A 17,068-nucleotide genomic window follows, 5' to 3' on the forward strand; every position below is an offset into this window, starting at 1 on the left:
TGAAGGCTCCCACCTATTCTTCATCCACTCAAACAGCTATGAATTTAAGAAATGATGAACTTACCTTCAGAAAAAAAAGGACATTATTTTGAAAGCACCGAAGTTTTTCTACTTTTTATCTCCTTAGGTAGAAAGATAGATATATTTTCTGGATAATTAGTTGCTTAGATTTTCAATGATTTTGTGTACTAATGTTTGCATATGCATTAACATCAATGGGACTATGAATGTGTGCTGCTGTTCACCAGATGTGAAATGAGTATTGTGATTTTATAAAAACATTTGTTTGATTAAAGTAAAAGGTCTTACAATTTTATTGGTCCAGCTATATTTTCATTGCTAAGATTTGTAAAGTCTAGTGTTTGCTAGTTTCTGAGAGGAGAGAAGTGAAAACTTGCACACTGAAGAGCTCGCATTTTTCAATGGAAATGCAGGCAATTCAGTCACTGCACACACACAATACACTGCAAGCTCCCTGTGCACAGCTGACACAGCTGCTCCTCACTCCTGCACATGTGTCTGAGGCAGCCTGCTGCTCTTTGCATCTGAAAGAAATGGCTCTGGGTCATGGTGGTACAGGAGTCTGTTTTATTAGTGCTCTTTGCACAATACAGTATGAAGAAACTTCATGGGCACAACAGGATAATGAATATCCATGCTTATTAAATGCTCACTAATGTGCAGGATGCAACCTCCATTTACTTTTAAAAGCTAAAATGTTGTGGGTGGTATCAGAAGGTTCAAAAAAAAAACTATTTAAGGGGCACTGTACACTTCATGTCTTTTCCCCTTGATATAAAATATGCAGTAAAGAGTTCAGAGTCAATGATGTTGAGAGACACATGATAGTGAAGACCTAACATAGTCTCACATAGTCTCATCTCTTCAGGTAAGACTATTTGGTTTCACTTACAACCAGAACAGAACTGCCAATCCTTAAAAAAAAAAAAAAAAAAAAAAAAAAAAAAAAAGTAAACGCTTCCACTTTCTGCTTTGAGTCAGTTAAGTTCATACAGGATATATCAGCCTACAGTAGAAATGAACAGCAAGTTCAAATGTATGTCCCCAGTACTTTATGTAGATTTGCCGCTGCAGAGCATTTGGCTGATTTGCAGTATGCAGAAGCAGCATGTTTAGACATGCACTGTGTTCGCTGGCAGCCTTGACATTCTTCTGTCATCTGTTGTTTCTTGTTCACTGCAGTATTTCCTTTTTTTTTTTTTTTTTTTTTTTTTTTTTTTTTTTAATAGTTTCTGACTTTCTCAGCACCTGGGAGAAACCAGAGGTAGTTTTGGATTTATGTATTAAAAAATCCTGCTGTTTGCTTAGAAGTTTTCAAGCAAACAAAGCAGACGGCAATCTCCATGTCTGTCCGTCCATCCATCCATCACTGATATATATATTTAAGATGCACTAGATCATTTTTAGTTTTAATCCTACTGTTGTGTTTGTTGACAGCAAAGATTTAGCTATAACAATCCTTTCTAGTGTCATTAGTTACTAGTTCATGTATCAAAGAGGTAAGTCATATTCAGGGTGTTAAGTGTAGCTCTAGCTCAGGCACCACAATGCTGTAATGATTTGTTTCACACAACTCATCTAAATTCTTACTCTCCCTTTCCAAATAAAAGAAGCAGATTACTGGTGATAGATGTGGATTCATGTAGTTTGCCTATTTCTTTGAAATATTCTGAAACTTTGTTGCTTTATTGCACCCTATATTCTAACAGAGTTATAGCATGTCCAGCCTTTAATTTTTAGATGAATGCTTGAGTTTATTTACATGTCTGTAGGAATAGAGTTCTCATCCTGTGTGTGTTTCATCTAGAACATATTTGACTGAGAGACTGGGTTCCCCCTGACAAGGGCAGGAGTTCTCTCTACAGGGAAGAGAGCTATTATTTTATTTCCTCTTATTTTACATTCAGCAATAAATAGAAAAAGTCTATAATTGGACAAATATACATTATATTTGAACAACGATCTATATTTAGACAAACCAATGTTTATTTTTCATGACTTCCTTTGAAAAGATGTATCAGGAGTTCTTCCAGTGGTACAACAACAACAAAAACCTCATTATAATCACAGAATCATTTAGAGTGGAAAAAAACTCTAAGATCATCCACTAGATAGTCCACTAGGAAGGATACCACATATCAAAGGCATTTGTTTTCCTACCTTACAAGTATTACTTCAGTGATATTTCTTAATCCACGTGTCTCACAACTGGTTTACTGAAAACATTTTTTTTTTTTTTTTAAATTTAAGAGAAGTAAACTGCTTTCTATTTGCCTTTTTCGAACTAGCTACTGGGTAATTATGCAACTATATATCTCTCATAATTCAGTTCCAGAGTATTTACAAAAATCTTTTTTTCTTTCTGCAAAAACAAGATTTTGAAACAATTCCAAAAGGTTTTAATTATATATATATATATATATGTGTATATATATATATATATATAAATAAAATACTTCAAACTGTAATAGCATATAAAGATAAAGAGTAACTCATACTATCTAATGTCATCCTATGGGAAGGGCTCTGAGTTAAGTACTATATAAATTCAGCGTAGGAGGCAGGACAATGCTATAGTGTCTCAGTTTAAATTGCTTGTAGTGAAATAGTGCCCTCTGATGTTCACTGAGTTACTCGGAAATCAGAGAACAAAAAACATTCTCCCGGATATGCTTGGATGAATTAATTGTTCAACAAACTTCCAAAAACTGTAGTTAATGATACATGTGTAAAACCTGTAGTTAATACCTTAGTAATAAAGGCTGAGAACCAGTTAGGTCCTCTACATCATGCAGAGTATTTACAGTCCAGTAAAGTTCTGTTTCCTTCTTATCACTCTGTTCAAGAACTTCTTACCATATACCCAGTAGAGACCTGAATGTAAGATACACAACTCAGAAATACAAAACAATTGTTTATTAGGAAATGTACCTAAAAGATATGCAGAGTTTAACCACTACATTAAGCTCATCACCTCCAAAGAGGTAGCTAGCCAGGCTAGCATCCAGGAGGGTTTTGTGAGCCTTTGTGACTCCCTGGAAAAAATTTGCTGGTCTGAGCTGTCAGTTTCAGACACCCTGATTTTTCCTCTTGGGCTTTATGCCTTTCCATGTTGATGTTTCTCCATGATGTTTCAAGTTGAGTGCTTGAGTAATCCCCATCTCAGCAATCCTACCTTAATCTGTAAAGTTTTGCAAGGAGAGAAAATTGCAAATTTTCTCACTGCTTTTTCCCACAACTTCAGTTTCCTCGGAACCAAGCTAGTCTGAACACAGCGAGCATGTATTGCAACTGAACCTTGGGTCCTGGGAGGTGAGGAACAGTACGAAAAGGTTTACAGAGAGTGGATACAATACCTCTTGAGTAATTTGAACTTGATTGTAACAGATCTTTGAGGGTGAAAAGAAAATAAAAGAGCTCAAAAAAAAAAAAAAAAAAAAAAAAAAACAGTCAAAAAAAGCCAAACTATTTTAGAAAGGAGAGAGCTGTAGGGAAAAAAACATACAAACACTGGGAAGCTGTATAGATAAAGATTTACTTTGTAACCTCCTTTTTACTGGTGCTGTGAGGAATGCAAATCTGAAGGTGTGAAGATTAGGAATGCACACACTTTACAATAACTGCAGCTTTATGTTTTGCAGACTTCAAAAAATGACAAAAAATATCTTCCTAGTTTCGATGGTTTGTGTGGTTAAATAGATTTTTCTGTAACTTATCCTTCCTTTGCTTTCCACAGTTATCAAATGATTGGTAATTGAGTGCTTGGAGTGCCTTAGATGAACAGCATTGTGCACAAACAGGAGTATGCATGTGTAAAAGGTAGAGAATTTTTGTTTGTTTTTACATGAAGGATAATTTAATGCAGGTTGACTCAATCTGACTGAGCATGCATAGAAACATCTGTGTTAAAAAAGGCTTTCTAGATGACCAGATTCTGACCATCCCTGCTTCCCCAGGGATGGAGAGCTCCACCATGTCGTGCTCCGTGCCCCAAAGGGCCTCCAGCCACCACACCACCCGCGGGGCCTCCCCGTGAAGGAACGCCAGGCCCAGTGCGCCCCGTCCCTGCTTTTACCCCTCCCACCCTAGCAACAGCCGCGCCCCGTCTGATTGGCTGGCGCGGCCGGGCGGGCTCCGCCGGAACGCTGCAGCCCAGCGCCCCCAGGCGGCAGAGGTAGGGCCGGGGGCGGCAGCGTCCCGCGCTCCCGGGGGCTGCCAAGGGCGCGGCGCTGAGGAGAGGCGAGGAGGGGAGGGGGGCGGCGGCCCGTGTGAGGCGGGGCCTCCTCCGGACTCACCTGCTGGGGACCAAAACTGGGTAATTACGTACCCAATGTGAGATTTATTTATTTATTATTATTATTGTTTCCCCCTCCCTCTGTGTCATAACTAAGAGCTGGGGAGGCTGTCTCCCTATATATACCCTGTGTAGGGACCTACTGAAGAATTAAAGTTGTTTTCTCGTGTATAAAACGTAGCTTTCCTCACGCGCCATTTGGTGTCCTCTTGATTTTTTAAAGAAACCATAGGTTTGTTTCCTTGGTTATGCCTTTGCATTATCTCCTACTTAATTTAAATTTTGTCCCCAGTGGCTATAACCAAAGGTTATAAAAATAATTCGGCATTTCATGATTTTATTTTTCATATCATATGGTTTGATTATGGCAATGTTACATTGATTCGATTAACATTACTTTAAAAATACCCCTTCATAGATAGGAGCGGAGACATGGAGATTCCTTGGTAGACCTGGATAAAAGCATGAGGATCTGACAAATTGCAACTTCTTCTGGAAAGGAGATGTGTTTTCAAATCTTGAATGAAAAATGAACGATTAAGTCTGCTTCCACTGAAAAAGAGCTTTATCAAATCAGAACCAAATTTAACTGCCTAATTCACTGCGTACTGATAAAATAAATTTTTATATCACCTGACAGATGAAGCTTTGCTGAAAACGCTTCATTTGAACAAAACAATTATAGAGACGTACTGCTAAAATTGACTATTTTTTTTTTTTTTTTTTTTTTTGTAGCTAACTTCTTCTTCTTTTTTAACAGGAACTTTTTACTTACCAAAATGAGACACAATCTGGTGTGCCAGACACCTCCCACTGTCACTGTTCATGTAAAATCGAGTGCATCCAGATCACATCAGCAAAAAAAACTTGTTAGATTGAAGCGGCCTGCTTTTAAAGACCATCAAGAAAATTGTGAAAAAAGGGTTCTTAGTCATAAATATATACATCCAAAGGGACCATGCCTAGTTATTCAGCGTCAGGAAATGACAGCTTTCTTTAAGTTGTTTGGTAGGTTAATAATGATAGATATCAGTGTTTTGACTGAACAGTAGAAAACCATAAGTAAGTATGTTTTCTAAACTCAATGATAATTTCAAGAGAGCTTTTTATAAATAGTTGCTGTCTTTGTCTAAACATATTTTGTTGTTTTATTCTAGTGTATAAACACTTAATGCTTAAGTTAAAAATACAAAAAAAAGGCTACTGAAGTGATGAAAACCATCCTTTAAAATGAAAAATGAAAACAAGATGGTATGGTACCTCCTTCAACAATAATTTCCCATACCTTACTATTTTCTCATAGCTTCATAGCTTTCAAGAAATCAAGAAATACATGCAAAACAACATATATCTTGTTTTACACAAGGCTTAAAAGAGGCTGGTCTCTCAGTTCTATATACATATTATTTATTATAAGAATAAGAATTTAGAGAGAGAAACTGAATGAGAAGAATATCTGAGGAACTGCTGCCTCTCTGTTGCATTTGTATCTCTTTCATATAAAGTTTTGTATTTATTTAGAAGAGATTGAGACATAGAATACTTTTTTTTTTTTTTAATTTATTTAAACTTGAACATTACAGTACAAGTTCACAGAGACGTATACTGACCACAAGTAATCAAGCAAGTATTGCTTTGTAAAAGCTGTCAGGTAATCAAGGTGCAGAGATCTCAACAGTCTCTGGTTCATCAGAAATAACTGTACATTACTCGAGGGAACCTTTTATGCAGGAAAAGGTTACATGAGTAGAAAAAATACTGGTGATTTTTTCACCTTCACTTGGTGTCATGGAGTGAGATACTGTCAGTCACCTTACCTTTCCCGCAGTTTGTCTTCTGTTTTTTCATACCTAATCCATTTCCCTGTCAGTTTCTCTGTTCTCTACTGGTGGGTCCAGCTTCTTTTGTTTGGTTTGATAAAAGGAACTTATGTTATTTGTTTACATAGACTTCCTAAGAAAAACAATGTTATAGTTTGAAATGCTATGACTATTTTGTTGCAGATGATGATGTGATTCAAGACTTCCTATGGATGGACTGTTGTTGTAAAATTACAGACAAGGTAAGTGTTCTTTGTTAACAGAACTAATAATAGAACTAACTATTCAGTGAAAATTGACTGCTAATCACTTAATTTTATGAGAATACAGACCATATATATATTTTTTTTTCTAATGTATTCATACGGAAACTTCAAGAAACTCAATTTATGCTTTCCTCATTGATAAGAATGAACAAAGTAGTTTTGTGTGAGGCAAACATGTAAGCATTTTAGGAAATGTTATATTGAAATAATATGTTAATACTTAATAATGAATGTAATAATTTACATTTTAAAACAGTATCTTTTGGCGATGACTTTCGTTTATTTCAAGAGGGCTAACTTCACAATAAATGAGCATACCAGAATCAATTTTTTTGTTGCTCTGTAAGTACTCTTAAATTATCTGGTTTATTAGCATAAACTTTGCATTAGTTTCTTCCTTTGTTTACGTCACTAATGATTCTGATATACAGTGAGACTTCATAACCACTTTGTAGTTGTTTGGGGTTCTATATGAAGCAAAGAAACATAATCCACACATTATAATCAGTGCAAATTCAGTGTTGTTTCCCTGATGTCCAACCTGAGTAGCAATGAGGGGATGTTTACATGGGTATTGTAATACATAGCATGGACTTCTGCTTACAGAACTGTTAATCTGTGAACTTTTTTTCCATTAAGAGAAGTAAGTGCAAGGCAATATGTGGCAACATATGTAAAGCTCACGCTTTTTCTTATAAGACCTTATTTAATATCTTACCCATCTTTTAAGTCCTTTTAACTGAATTGTTTCATCCTGATGCACAACTCTGGGGTAACTTTACAAACTAAGTTTCTGTCAAGGTGATTTGAGTCAACTGTAAAAATATAGGTAGGTAATTTCAGAGAACTTTTTTTTGAACCCTTATAAAATTTCTATACATTGAAATAGAGGTGCAATCATAAATCTGTCTTTACTGAGCCTATATAGTTCTGTATTATAGGATACATATATAAGGATATATGCTATACCTACAGTGATGAAGTATTTTCTTTCATAGTGTTACAGAGCTCAGGTCATCTTTTTCTATAATAGCACTCGGCAGCTGCTCTGATTGCACACTAGTGCAAGGAGAAAGATGGCTGCTCCTTCTACCATATGTGGTATTCCAGATAGCATCCATAAAGCATGGAAGAGGAGGTTATCTGACTCCACTGAAGGGAGAAAGAAGATAACAGAAGATAACAGAGAATTAGAAAGTGTCAGAGGGTCACATTAGAGTGGGCCTGGAGAGAAGACTGAGATTAGGATCAAGTGAGGAAAAATGGGAAGGAGACCAGAACTAGAATTTTTTTCAGGTATGAGTTACAGGAATTCAGTATCAGGTGAAAGCTCTCAAGATATGCTAGTTCTTACCTACTTACTAATTTAGGAGGCTCTAGGGTAAAACATTTATTATTATAGCTTATGTTTATCTGAAAGATATATGTGGGACTTTCTGGTTAAGAACATGTAATATTGAGAGAGAAATGTTTTGTTAGCAATTTTTCTCATGATATTAAGAACTACTTGAATATTACATCTTTTACTGTTAGAAATCACACCGATAGAATGATTCTAGATTGAATAACACTTACAGACACAAACATATATATGTTTAAAGGTATCTGGCAAATACAGTGGAAGAAGACGATGAAGAATCAAAGTATGACATTTTCCCATGGGCTTTGGGAAAAAAATGGAGAAAGCTCTTTCCTGATTTCTTAAAGCTAAGAGATCATCTATGGAGTAGAATTGACTACAGGGCTATTGTAAGCAGACGTTGCTGTGAAGAGGTAGGGAGGGTTTTAATATTGTAGATGCTGAAACTGCAATTAATACCAGATAACACTATAGTTCTATACAAACATTTTTACCTTAAAGAGTGTATAGAAGCCATAAGAAGGAAAAGATGCAGCTAAAATTTAATGGCCCATTTACCCTCCAAAATTTTTTTTTCTTCTGCTTTCAAAATATAGTCTTTGAAACTATGCTTTTAAGGTAAATTAGAATAAGTTACGCTGCTGTTAAAAGTAGTTTTTAATGAGAATAATCTTTCTGCTTTATGCAGATATTTTTACTTAAAATTTACCATTAGCTGTTTCACTTCATTCACTGTAGAAATATTTTTATCTGTGTCTTTGCTTTATAAATTTTAAACTGTACACAAAGTAAAACCTTCCAAAACATAGCACCTCAGGTGAAATTTTCCCCTTCAAAATTAACAGCATAACCTCAGTTGACTTTGTAGGGTAATGGTTTTTCATTGCATTTCAAAAAAGAAAGGTTGCGTTTTTAACATTCTCTATTAATAGCCTGTTACAACCTACATTTTTTTTTTTTTAAATATTGGGTGAAAAAATAGACATTCCTCACTTTCCAGATGGCATGTGTCTGTCTGGAAGAGCCCTGACAGGTACTGTTCACTACATCTGGTGGAAAAGAAGATCTTATTTACTCTAGCATCCCATCTCTATGGATGGGATGAGATGTTAATGGGGAAAAATACAAGGAACAAGGCAAGTGTAGAATGCTTATCCCAGCATACCCTCCCAATTTTCAGCAGTTGTTAGTTTAGTGACGTGGTGAGTCAGAAGATCCACCTAGTTTAATAGTAAGACACTATCTTCAGTCCAACAAAGCATGAACTGGTATTTGTGATGATTTACACGAATATACAAAGCTATAAAACTTATGTTTCAACATCTGATTCATAACCGGTTCATTTATTGTTGCCTAATGTAGCAAACTTTCTAGTTAGACTAAGGCAGATAAATAATAGATGACACCCACTTCAACTCTCTAGTCTTAATTCTCTGCCATATATGAATTGGATCCCTTGTTTTCAGCTATATGTTTGCCAGTTATTTTTGTGGTTCCTGATAGAATGGCTATTCTGATAGGTAATGGCTATCGCTCCAACACATTATGTATGGCAGCGAGAACGTTCTGTGCACCACAGTGGAGCTGTGAGGAGCTACAACAAAGATGAAGAACAGCTGCCACGAGGACCTAGTAATACGCCTGTGGACTGTTTGCTTTGCGGTAGGAAAGGAAGATTTGTGCGACTAGGATTATCTTCCTCCTCCTCCTCAGCTGGCACACTGGAGATGACTGAATTACATTCAGCCCAGGATACGAAGGACACCTTTCCAGTTGAAAAAATGCTGGTTGACTCTCCTGTTTCTTATGCCCAAGGTATAGTTTAATATTGCAAATAATTTTCAAATAGCTTATGTAACTGGGACAGTATTTGCTGTTTAGACTACTGTAGGGACTACTATGTGCTTCTTGGTGTGACAAGACCCAACCTCTGTGTTAGTGGAAGTATCTACTAAAAATGCAGTTACCATTTTCTTTCTTTATTTTGGGTAAACTTTTATACTTGGACATTGTGGTATCAGGAAAACCACCTGCTACCACAGAACTACTACCATATCTGAACTAATGTTTGCAAAATATTCCTTGTTCTCCTTTTCTGTGCCACTAATACCATCTTGCTTCAGCCAAACATTTAATTGACACTTTCACATCTTGTTTCCTCCTAGAAGTACCAACTGCGTTACACATTGAGTCTGTTCAAAGTGTTTTCATCAACTACTCTAGATAATTTTGTGTTCTAGTCTATTTAGGCATTTGTTACTATTTTCATATTATAAATTAAACTGGGAATCCTATTTGAAAAGCATTTGGCAAGAAGAAACAGTAAAAATACTGGTGTGTCTGTCACATGAATGGAGTGTGTGTTACGTGAGTTATAAGTGCTCTTCTCGAAAGTGGTGTTTTTAGAAAGGGCAGGCTCCTCAATTACAGTCGTCAGTTAGTATGTACATTAAATCAGCACTTCACACTCTCTTTTAAGTGTATCTCAGTCTTTGACAATTTATGGAAGATATCCTTTTAAGGTTGGGGGTATGTGTAGAAAATACAACAGTCTACTGTGAAAATTGTTTAATGTAATAGAACCTCTGCATATTGAACTACTCAAAGTAGTCTCCTGAGCCTTTGTATGAGAAGCCTCTATTACATAGAGCAGTTAGTTTAAACGTTTATTATTTAATTTACTGTTAAGAGTGGAACACACTTGAGATGTAAATTTCCTGTGTAAGGCCTCAATTATGCAGATAAAGTGCAATGTTGTTGGTATACATGTTTAATATTGGTTAGGGTTACAGTTAATTAACCATAGAGGTACAGTTAATTTATAGCTCTGTTTGTGTCTATTTTAACTATTTGAGTACTTCATCAACTGATCTTTTTCTTGAAGTGAGTACGGCTTTATCAAAAGACCATGTTTAGTGTATTTCAGTTTCCCTTACAGTTGTGCAAACATTGTTCTTAGAGAAACTGGTAATCACTGTTTGGTACTTAGTAAACTCAGAAGTTGCTTCACTTTCATTTCAAAGAGAAAATATCGATCTACTATTTTCTTACTTTCTTTCTCTTGATTTCTGGTAGACTGTCAGAGCCAGTCCAGGAAAAGCAGACGAGGTAGCATCTTGAACCAAGACAAATCCATGGATTGGTTTACAAGCCATGAAGAATGAAAAACTGAGTGATACAGATACTCTGATTTGCAGAAAAATTTGTGTTGCACGGTAGTACTATAATGATTCTGTTAAAACATTCCCCTTAAATCACACAGGGGATTTAAGAGTTTATAGGCAGTAGAAATCAAAGCAGAAATTACTTAAGTTACACAACTTGCAAAACACAGCTATTTTGTAACAGTTTATTCTGATACAACACTCAAATTAGTAGCTAACATCACAGCAGCATCAAGAATTCAGGGGTCGAAACTTTCTCAGCTTGGTGAGGAACGCTGGTTGAAAACAGAACAAGTTACTACTTCAGTATTTCAATGTAAAATTTTTAGTTTATTATAAATGTTATGATTTCATGATATAGTAACATGTGAAGTCCTAGTACAAAAATATATATATATATGTATAGAATACACTCTGTCTCACCTGAATGAGCATCCTGCCAATTAGATGGTCTAGCAACGTAAGGTACCGAGCAGTATGTTTCAGCATCATCAGAAAATGATTCTGTGAGAAATACATCCTTTTGTAATTCTTTCCAACAAGTTTTCAAAGAAAAAACAACAAAACAGACTACAGTTAGCAACGCACATGCAGTATTCCTTGACATCTTTTCATTTTCTTAATGTTTTTCTTAAATTGTTTTGTTGCTATTTATCAGTACATTCAGACCTCTGTGCTCTACCATAGAATTTACAAGTATATATATATTTGTATAAAGTAAATTTTCTGGATTTGCTAAAACAGCACAATTAGAATACAGAGTACAGTGGTAACATTTCTTCTGTGGAATCCTTGAGCCCACCAGGGTTCTCTAAAACAGCAGTAGGCCGAGTATGGAGGACTGAATTTTATTTGAAAATAGTAGTGGAAGGGCAGTCATTTTGTATGTGCTGACTGCCATTTATTTTCTATTTAGTCTGGATTTTTAATAAGATATTTAAATGATCATTAATAAATTCTTTTTCAAATCTGACAATGTTGTCCAAAAAGCTTGTCTATAGCTGACCTTGAAGAAAAAAAAATCCACAACCCTCATCTTCCTAAAATGAACAAAAAAAACAACTTTGCCTTCGTTGTATCTTTGGGTTATCAAAATTCTAGTAACAGGCTAGCTCATTAACAATAATGTTCTTACCATTGCATTCAATGTCTTTAAGAACTATTTGATCCTGAATATGGATTTCATCATAGTCTTTTTGGTGAGCTTCTTCCTCAGTATTTTCCTGAGTTTCCGCTGTTTGGCTTGATTTGCAATTCTTGATTTTAGCAGGGAGTACCAACCATTTTCTGTGAGTTACCTCAACAATACTTTCACATAAAAATGGGAGCTTGCAGGTCCGTATTCTGTCTAAAAGGTCAATAACCTGTGTGATGCTTTTGAAGAAATGCAAAGGATAAATATTTTGAAAACTGCAATCAATATAGTAAACTTAGCCTCAATTCTATTGCCTTTGTCACATTCTTCACCTTTGTTTATACAAGTACTTGGATTTTAGGGTAAAGAAGATAGCAACCTGACTACTGAATTGAAAACAGTACATAGTTACTTTGAGGATGTCATTAACTAAGAACTTCCACTGACCATAGTTCCTGAAGTACAGACCAAAAGATATAGCCAAGTGTAATTTATACAACTCCCAAAAAAGGAAATAAATGAAAGTTGCAAAAAAGTTTTTTTTTTTTTTTTTTAAATTACTACATTTACATTGGATGTATGTTTTAGGAGGTGCTTGGTTTTGTAACAATTTCAGGTGATGCCTGAATAAATTTCTAAGCGCCAGAATTAAATACTTACTTTGCTAAATATACAGTGCATACACCACCCTGTTTAAGACTTGGGTGTACAACAGATAAAGCAGACTGAGGGCTAATCATATCCAGAGTTATCTGCAAGAGAAAGATTATTTTTTCCATAACAACGGTGTTTGAAAAACAACATCTATGTATGAAAAATGAATGCATACTATAGCAGCATGTCATTGCAAACTAGTTTTATTACTGCTTCTGAAGAGCTTAGAGAAATATCTATCAACACAAGTCATGTTTCACCAACACAGTAGTCCTGTGGAAATGTTAAACCTCCTCCTAATTAAACTCCACAATATTCACCTTAATAAAAACTTCTGTGAGACTATATTTACGAATAGCTTTAGATGTCCTGTTTACAAATATTAAAACGTTCAATGCATCTGCATAATACAGTGATCACACTACAGTTTCGATGTCTAACTTGCTCCTTGTTTCAAGATTGAGAAAACTTCTTTGTCAATTTATCCATCTTTTGCTAGAAAACTATTCAAACTGAAACGATGAGAAAGGATGCATCTGACCCTTCCTGTGGATTGTTGAAAGTTTTCAAAAATGATATTTTTGTACTATTTTGTTTCTTCATTTAAATCCTTTAATACAATTGTCATTTATTTGAAGAGTTAATATAAGCAGTTTGTTTGCTTAGGAACATTATGTATTCCATAAAGCTGGTAGCAAAGTGTTTAAGTATTCACAATTTAATAAGCTTGTATATTTTTCTTAATGTTTGAAATGTCTTATTCAAATACAAAATTTTCTGTATTTCTCCAAAATACAAGAAAATAAGTATATCTTCGCTTACAAGACAACAGTGAGTAATTTTAATATTTCCCTACTATAGCATATCACTCTTACATGGGAAAGTGTAATTGGAACCTTGAAATACCCATACCCTGATGAAAAAATCATGGTGTTTCTTTCATTGATGATCATCCGATTGCTTTTGCAATCACGTCAGATTTGGGGATCCCACTGCAAGTGTGAGCACTAGAGGTTTCAAGTTATATAGAAAATATAAGCATTGATTTATGTCATATGAGGGGATTTTTTATTGCACTTACTGCATCAAATGTTAAAGATTTCATATCCTCAGCAGCTGTTGAGATGTCTTTAAGAATGAAATCCACATTATCTGGCCACTCTTCCAAATGCCCTATTTGCCATGCAGCACGCCAGTGCCTGTAATTCTTCTTTGCTAAATTGTGATGGTCATCTCTGATTTCGTAACTTATAACTCGTCCTTTGGGCCCGACTTAAAACAAACAAAAATACTACATTTACTACTTTTTTTTTTTTTCCCATCCACAATAAAGAATTTAAGAAAAGGTAGCATTGTAAGTGACAGAAGTATGCCGTTAAATCTCAACTTCACTTTAGGAAATAACCACATATGAAACAATCAATTACAATTTATTATTTCTCTTACATTTAAAACAAATATATGCAGATAAAGTGCTGGGTTAATTCTTCTATAGACTGAAATCAATCGATAGATAGAAACAAAACATATTTACAGCATTGCAAACTATTCCTAAGATGTCCTTCCAAAGTAACTCCTGCAGCAAAAGATGACTTGAATATCTGTGGCCCAATCTACTTGTGATTCATCTACCACAGCTAACAGAGGTAGCAGCTGAAAGAGCTGTAATGCAGGTCACTACTCACAGATGATATAAAGGGGACAGATAGTCACTGCTTCTGTTGTTAAGATTTGAAAGTGATAGTTTTAAATATTTGATGATTCTGATTTTTTGTTTGTTTACTAAAAACAACTGTTTGCTGTTCTTTTTCCACCTTTCCCTTAATCAGAATTGAGGAAGGGATAAGAACCCCACAGACCTGCTCGATGATCTCAGTTCCATAGACGGGTTTTCCTCATGTACTCCCTGATTTACACGTGGTTGTGTTAGTTTCATGTTATTGTTTATGACCATTATACATTACTTCATTACTTGTTTTAAGTTTTAAATTTACTTGAAATTTACTGTATACAATGTTCTTAGTAAAGGAAGTGTTAGCAGGCTACCCAGGCAAAGCCAGCAATGTATACATTGCTCTATTATTCTATACTTGCATTATTCTAATTTCTCAAACCTATCGTACCATTCGCTTCTCATTGCTACTTTTTAACGGGCAAGTACAGGTTTCTGGAATGAGCAGCTCAGCAGGTAATGTTCCAGGATTTTTTAAGCCATTTTAAGGTGGAGTCAACAGACTCCTTCCCTCACCTATTTGATCCCACTGTGAATCCAAAAAAAACCCAAAGAAAATAAGGGATGGGCTTCCTGCCAATCTCTCCATGACCTAGCTCACCCTGCAGCAGGCAGAGGCCAGAATCAATATGAAAGGAGGGAGGATTTTAGTCTTAGATCATCTTAAACAATTGTAAAATTGCAGCACCAACTCCTTATTACTCAAGATTAAAAATTTGGAAATATGAAGAATAAAACTGTTCACCTTGGAGTCACTCTTACTCCTCACTCTGCTCATTCTAGTTTCCTACGTTTTAAAACTGACTTCCAGAAAAATAAGGACAACCAGTTATCTGGAAAAACAAAACAAAACACCTCCATTATAGTGAAGCTGCAGCATGTGAAGTTTGCATACATCACAGTTTCTACTTTTCAAAGATCTTACTGTAAGTCAGCAGGTGTTCAGTCACTGTGACAGTGTGCTGCCCACAAACCTCATATATTTGAACATAGCCTTCAAGATACAAAAGTTATGCTTTTCTCTTTTATCAGCTCAAGACTGATATGAGCCGTGATGATATTTCCACCTTTACCCTCAAACCTCTTTTAATGTTGCAGGGAAAGCTAAATATTCTGCAAAAGCAGAAATGCATTAAAAAAGTTAGAAAAAATAGTGCTTTATTTTTCAGTTCTGTGCAAAAACAATTACAGGAAACAATCTGGTATCTTTTATTATTCCTTAATGAAGTTTTTCTATCAGGAGTCCATCAATCAAGCTACTCCGAACTGTGGTCCGCTACCAGGATGCCTACGGATGAGATGAGGTTTAAGGGTGAGGTTTCTCCTCAAACAACTACAAAACAGACGGATTCCAGCAAAACTAAACTATCTATGGGGTACTGCAAGGAGGTCCTGCCTACCTCCTGCCCTAATCAGTGACATCTGCCTGTCACTTCCCTGCTGCAGACACCAGCTCTCTTTTGGCCATGCAGGGCGCAGGCTTAGGGCGCTAAACTAGTGGGAAACTAAACCTAGAGCCTAGACAAAGGAAAAGAATAGACTTCTGCCGAGTTATCCCTCGAACCAGCTGTTAATGGAATTGAATGGTACAAACACAACAGTGACGATGGGTGCAAACAAAGGCTCTCCATCTGCTAGAGCGCTGAGATCTAGCTCCAACCAGGCTAGCTGGGAACATAAAAAAAAAACAACAAACATTTTCATTGGTACCCGGCAATCTCATTACTCCGATGGTGAAATGAGATGGGGAAAAGGAAATGAAAAAAGGTGTGAGCCAGGAGGATGGGCCTAATGAGCAAGAAAGCCAACAGCACCAAGAGGTGAAATTCAGCTTTCTGTGGGACCCGTAGGGACCCTTTATATGCCCGCACTCAACATACAGCTGGAGTCTACCTTCAAGTGCTTTTGGCCGCCGCTCCCTGGTTAACACACACACACCCCATGCCCTCAGGGCACGGCCCCGCTTCCACCTCCCCCCCCGGCTCTCTCTCACCCGCTCTGGACAGGAACAAGCTGAGCGCCCCGGACCCGCTGCCGGCCTCCAGCACGGTGTCCCCGGGGTGCACGTCCAACATCAGCAGCATGGCGCTGATATCCTGCGGCGGGGGGGGGGGGAGAGAAGCAAAGCACCGCGTTACCAGCACGAAGGCCGCTCCCTCATCCCCCTTTCCCCCAAAATACCCCTCCTCGGGCACCTTGGGGTAGGCGATGGCGGCCCCGCGGGGCATGAGCAGCGCGTACTCCTCCAGCGAGGGCCTCCTGACCAGCAGCCTGCCGCCGCCCCGCAGCCGCACCACCTCCCCGGGCAGCCTCCCGATGACGCTGTCGTGAGGCAGCAGCAGCCCCCCGGGGGCTCCCAGCGCCGCGCCCGCCGCCAGCCGGCACAGCGCCCGCAGCGGGGCGCGCTGCCTGCGCGGCGCCTCCACCAGCGCCAGCTCCCCGGCACGGAACGGCGGCGGCGGCGGCGCCGACTCCCCCCGGGGAGCCCCGCTCGGCTCCTCCGCGCCCCGCTCCGGCGGCAGCAGCCTCCGCAGCCTCTCCTCGGGCGACAGCGAGGCGGCCCACACCGGCCTCCGCCCGCCGCTCAGCGCCCTCCGCAGCCCCCTCCACGCCGCCATGGCC

General features: G+C 37.5%; 2 protein-coding genes across 2 annotated transcripts; one reads left to right on the plus strand and one right to left on the minus strand.

Annotated features, from left to right (window-relative positions):
• The first annotated feature begins 5,094 nt into the window (after positions 1-5,094).
• Positions 5,095-11,058, plus strand: SPDYA (speedy/RINGO cell cycle regulator family member A). The gene is made up of 6 exons (XM_032185285.1): positions 5,095-5,323; positions 6,319-6,377; positions 6,658-6,743; positions 8,003-8,174; positions 9,282-9,576; positions 10,837-11,058. The coding sequence occupies exons 1-6, from the start codon at positions 5,095-5,097 to the stop codon at positions 10,923-10,925; spliced, it is 930 nt and encodes a 309-aa protein (XP_032041176.1). The 3' UTR covers positions 10,926-11,058.
• A 38-nt stretch (positions 11,059-11,096) lies between these two features.
• On the minus strand, positions 11,097-17,064 carry TRMT61B (tRNA methyltransferase 61B). The gene is made up of 7 exons (XM_032183732.1): positions 16,642-17,064; positions 16,440-16,542; positions 13,796-13,986; positions 12,721-12,812; positions 12,061-12,299; positions 11,349-11,429; positions 11,097-11,200 (listed from the first exon to the last, which is right to left on the minus strand). The coding sequence occupies exons 1-7, from the start codon at positions 17,062-17,064 to the stop codon at positions 11,157-11,159; spliced, it is 1,173 nt and encodes a 390-aa protein (XP_032039623.1). The 3' UTR covers positions 11,097-11,156.
• Between the last annotated feature and the right edge of the window lie 4 nt (positions 17,065-17,068).

The sequence above is a fragment of the Aythya fuligula genome, chromosome 3 (genome assembly GCF_009819795.1).
Source record: "Aythya fuligula isolate bAytFul2 chromosome 3, bAytFul2.pri, whole genome shotgun sequence".
Classification (NCBI taxonomy): domain Eukaryota; kingdom Metazoa; phylum Chordata; class Aves; order Anseriformes; family Anatidae; genus Aythya; species Aythya fuligula.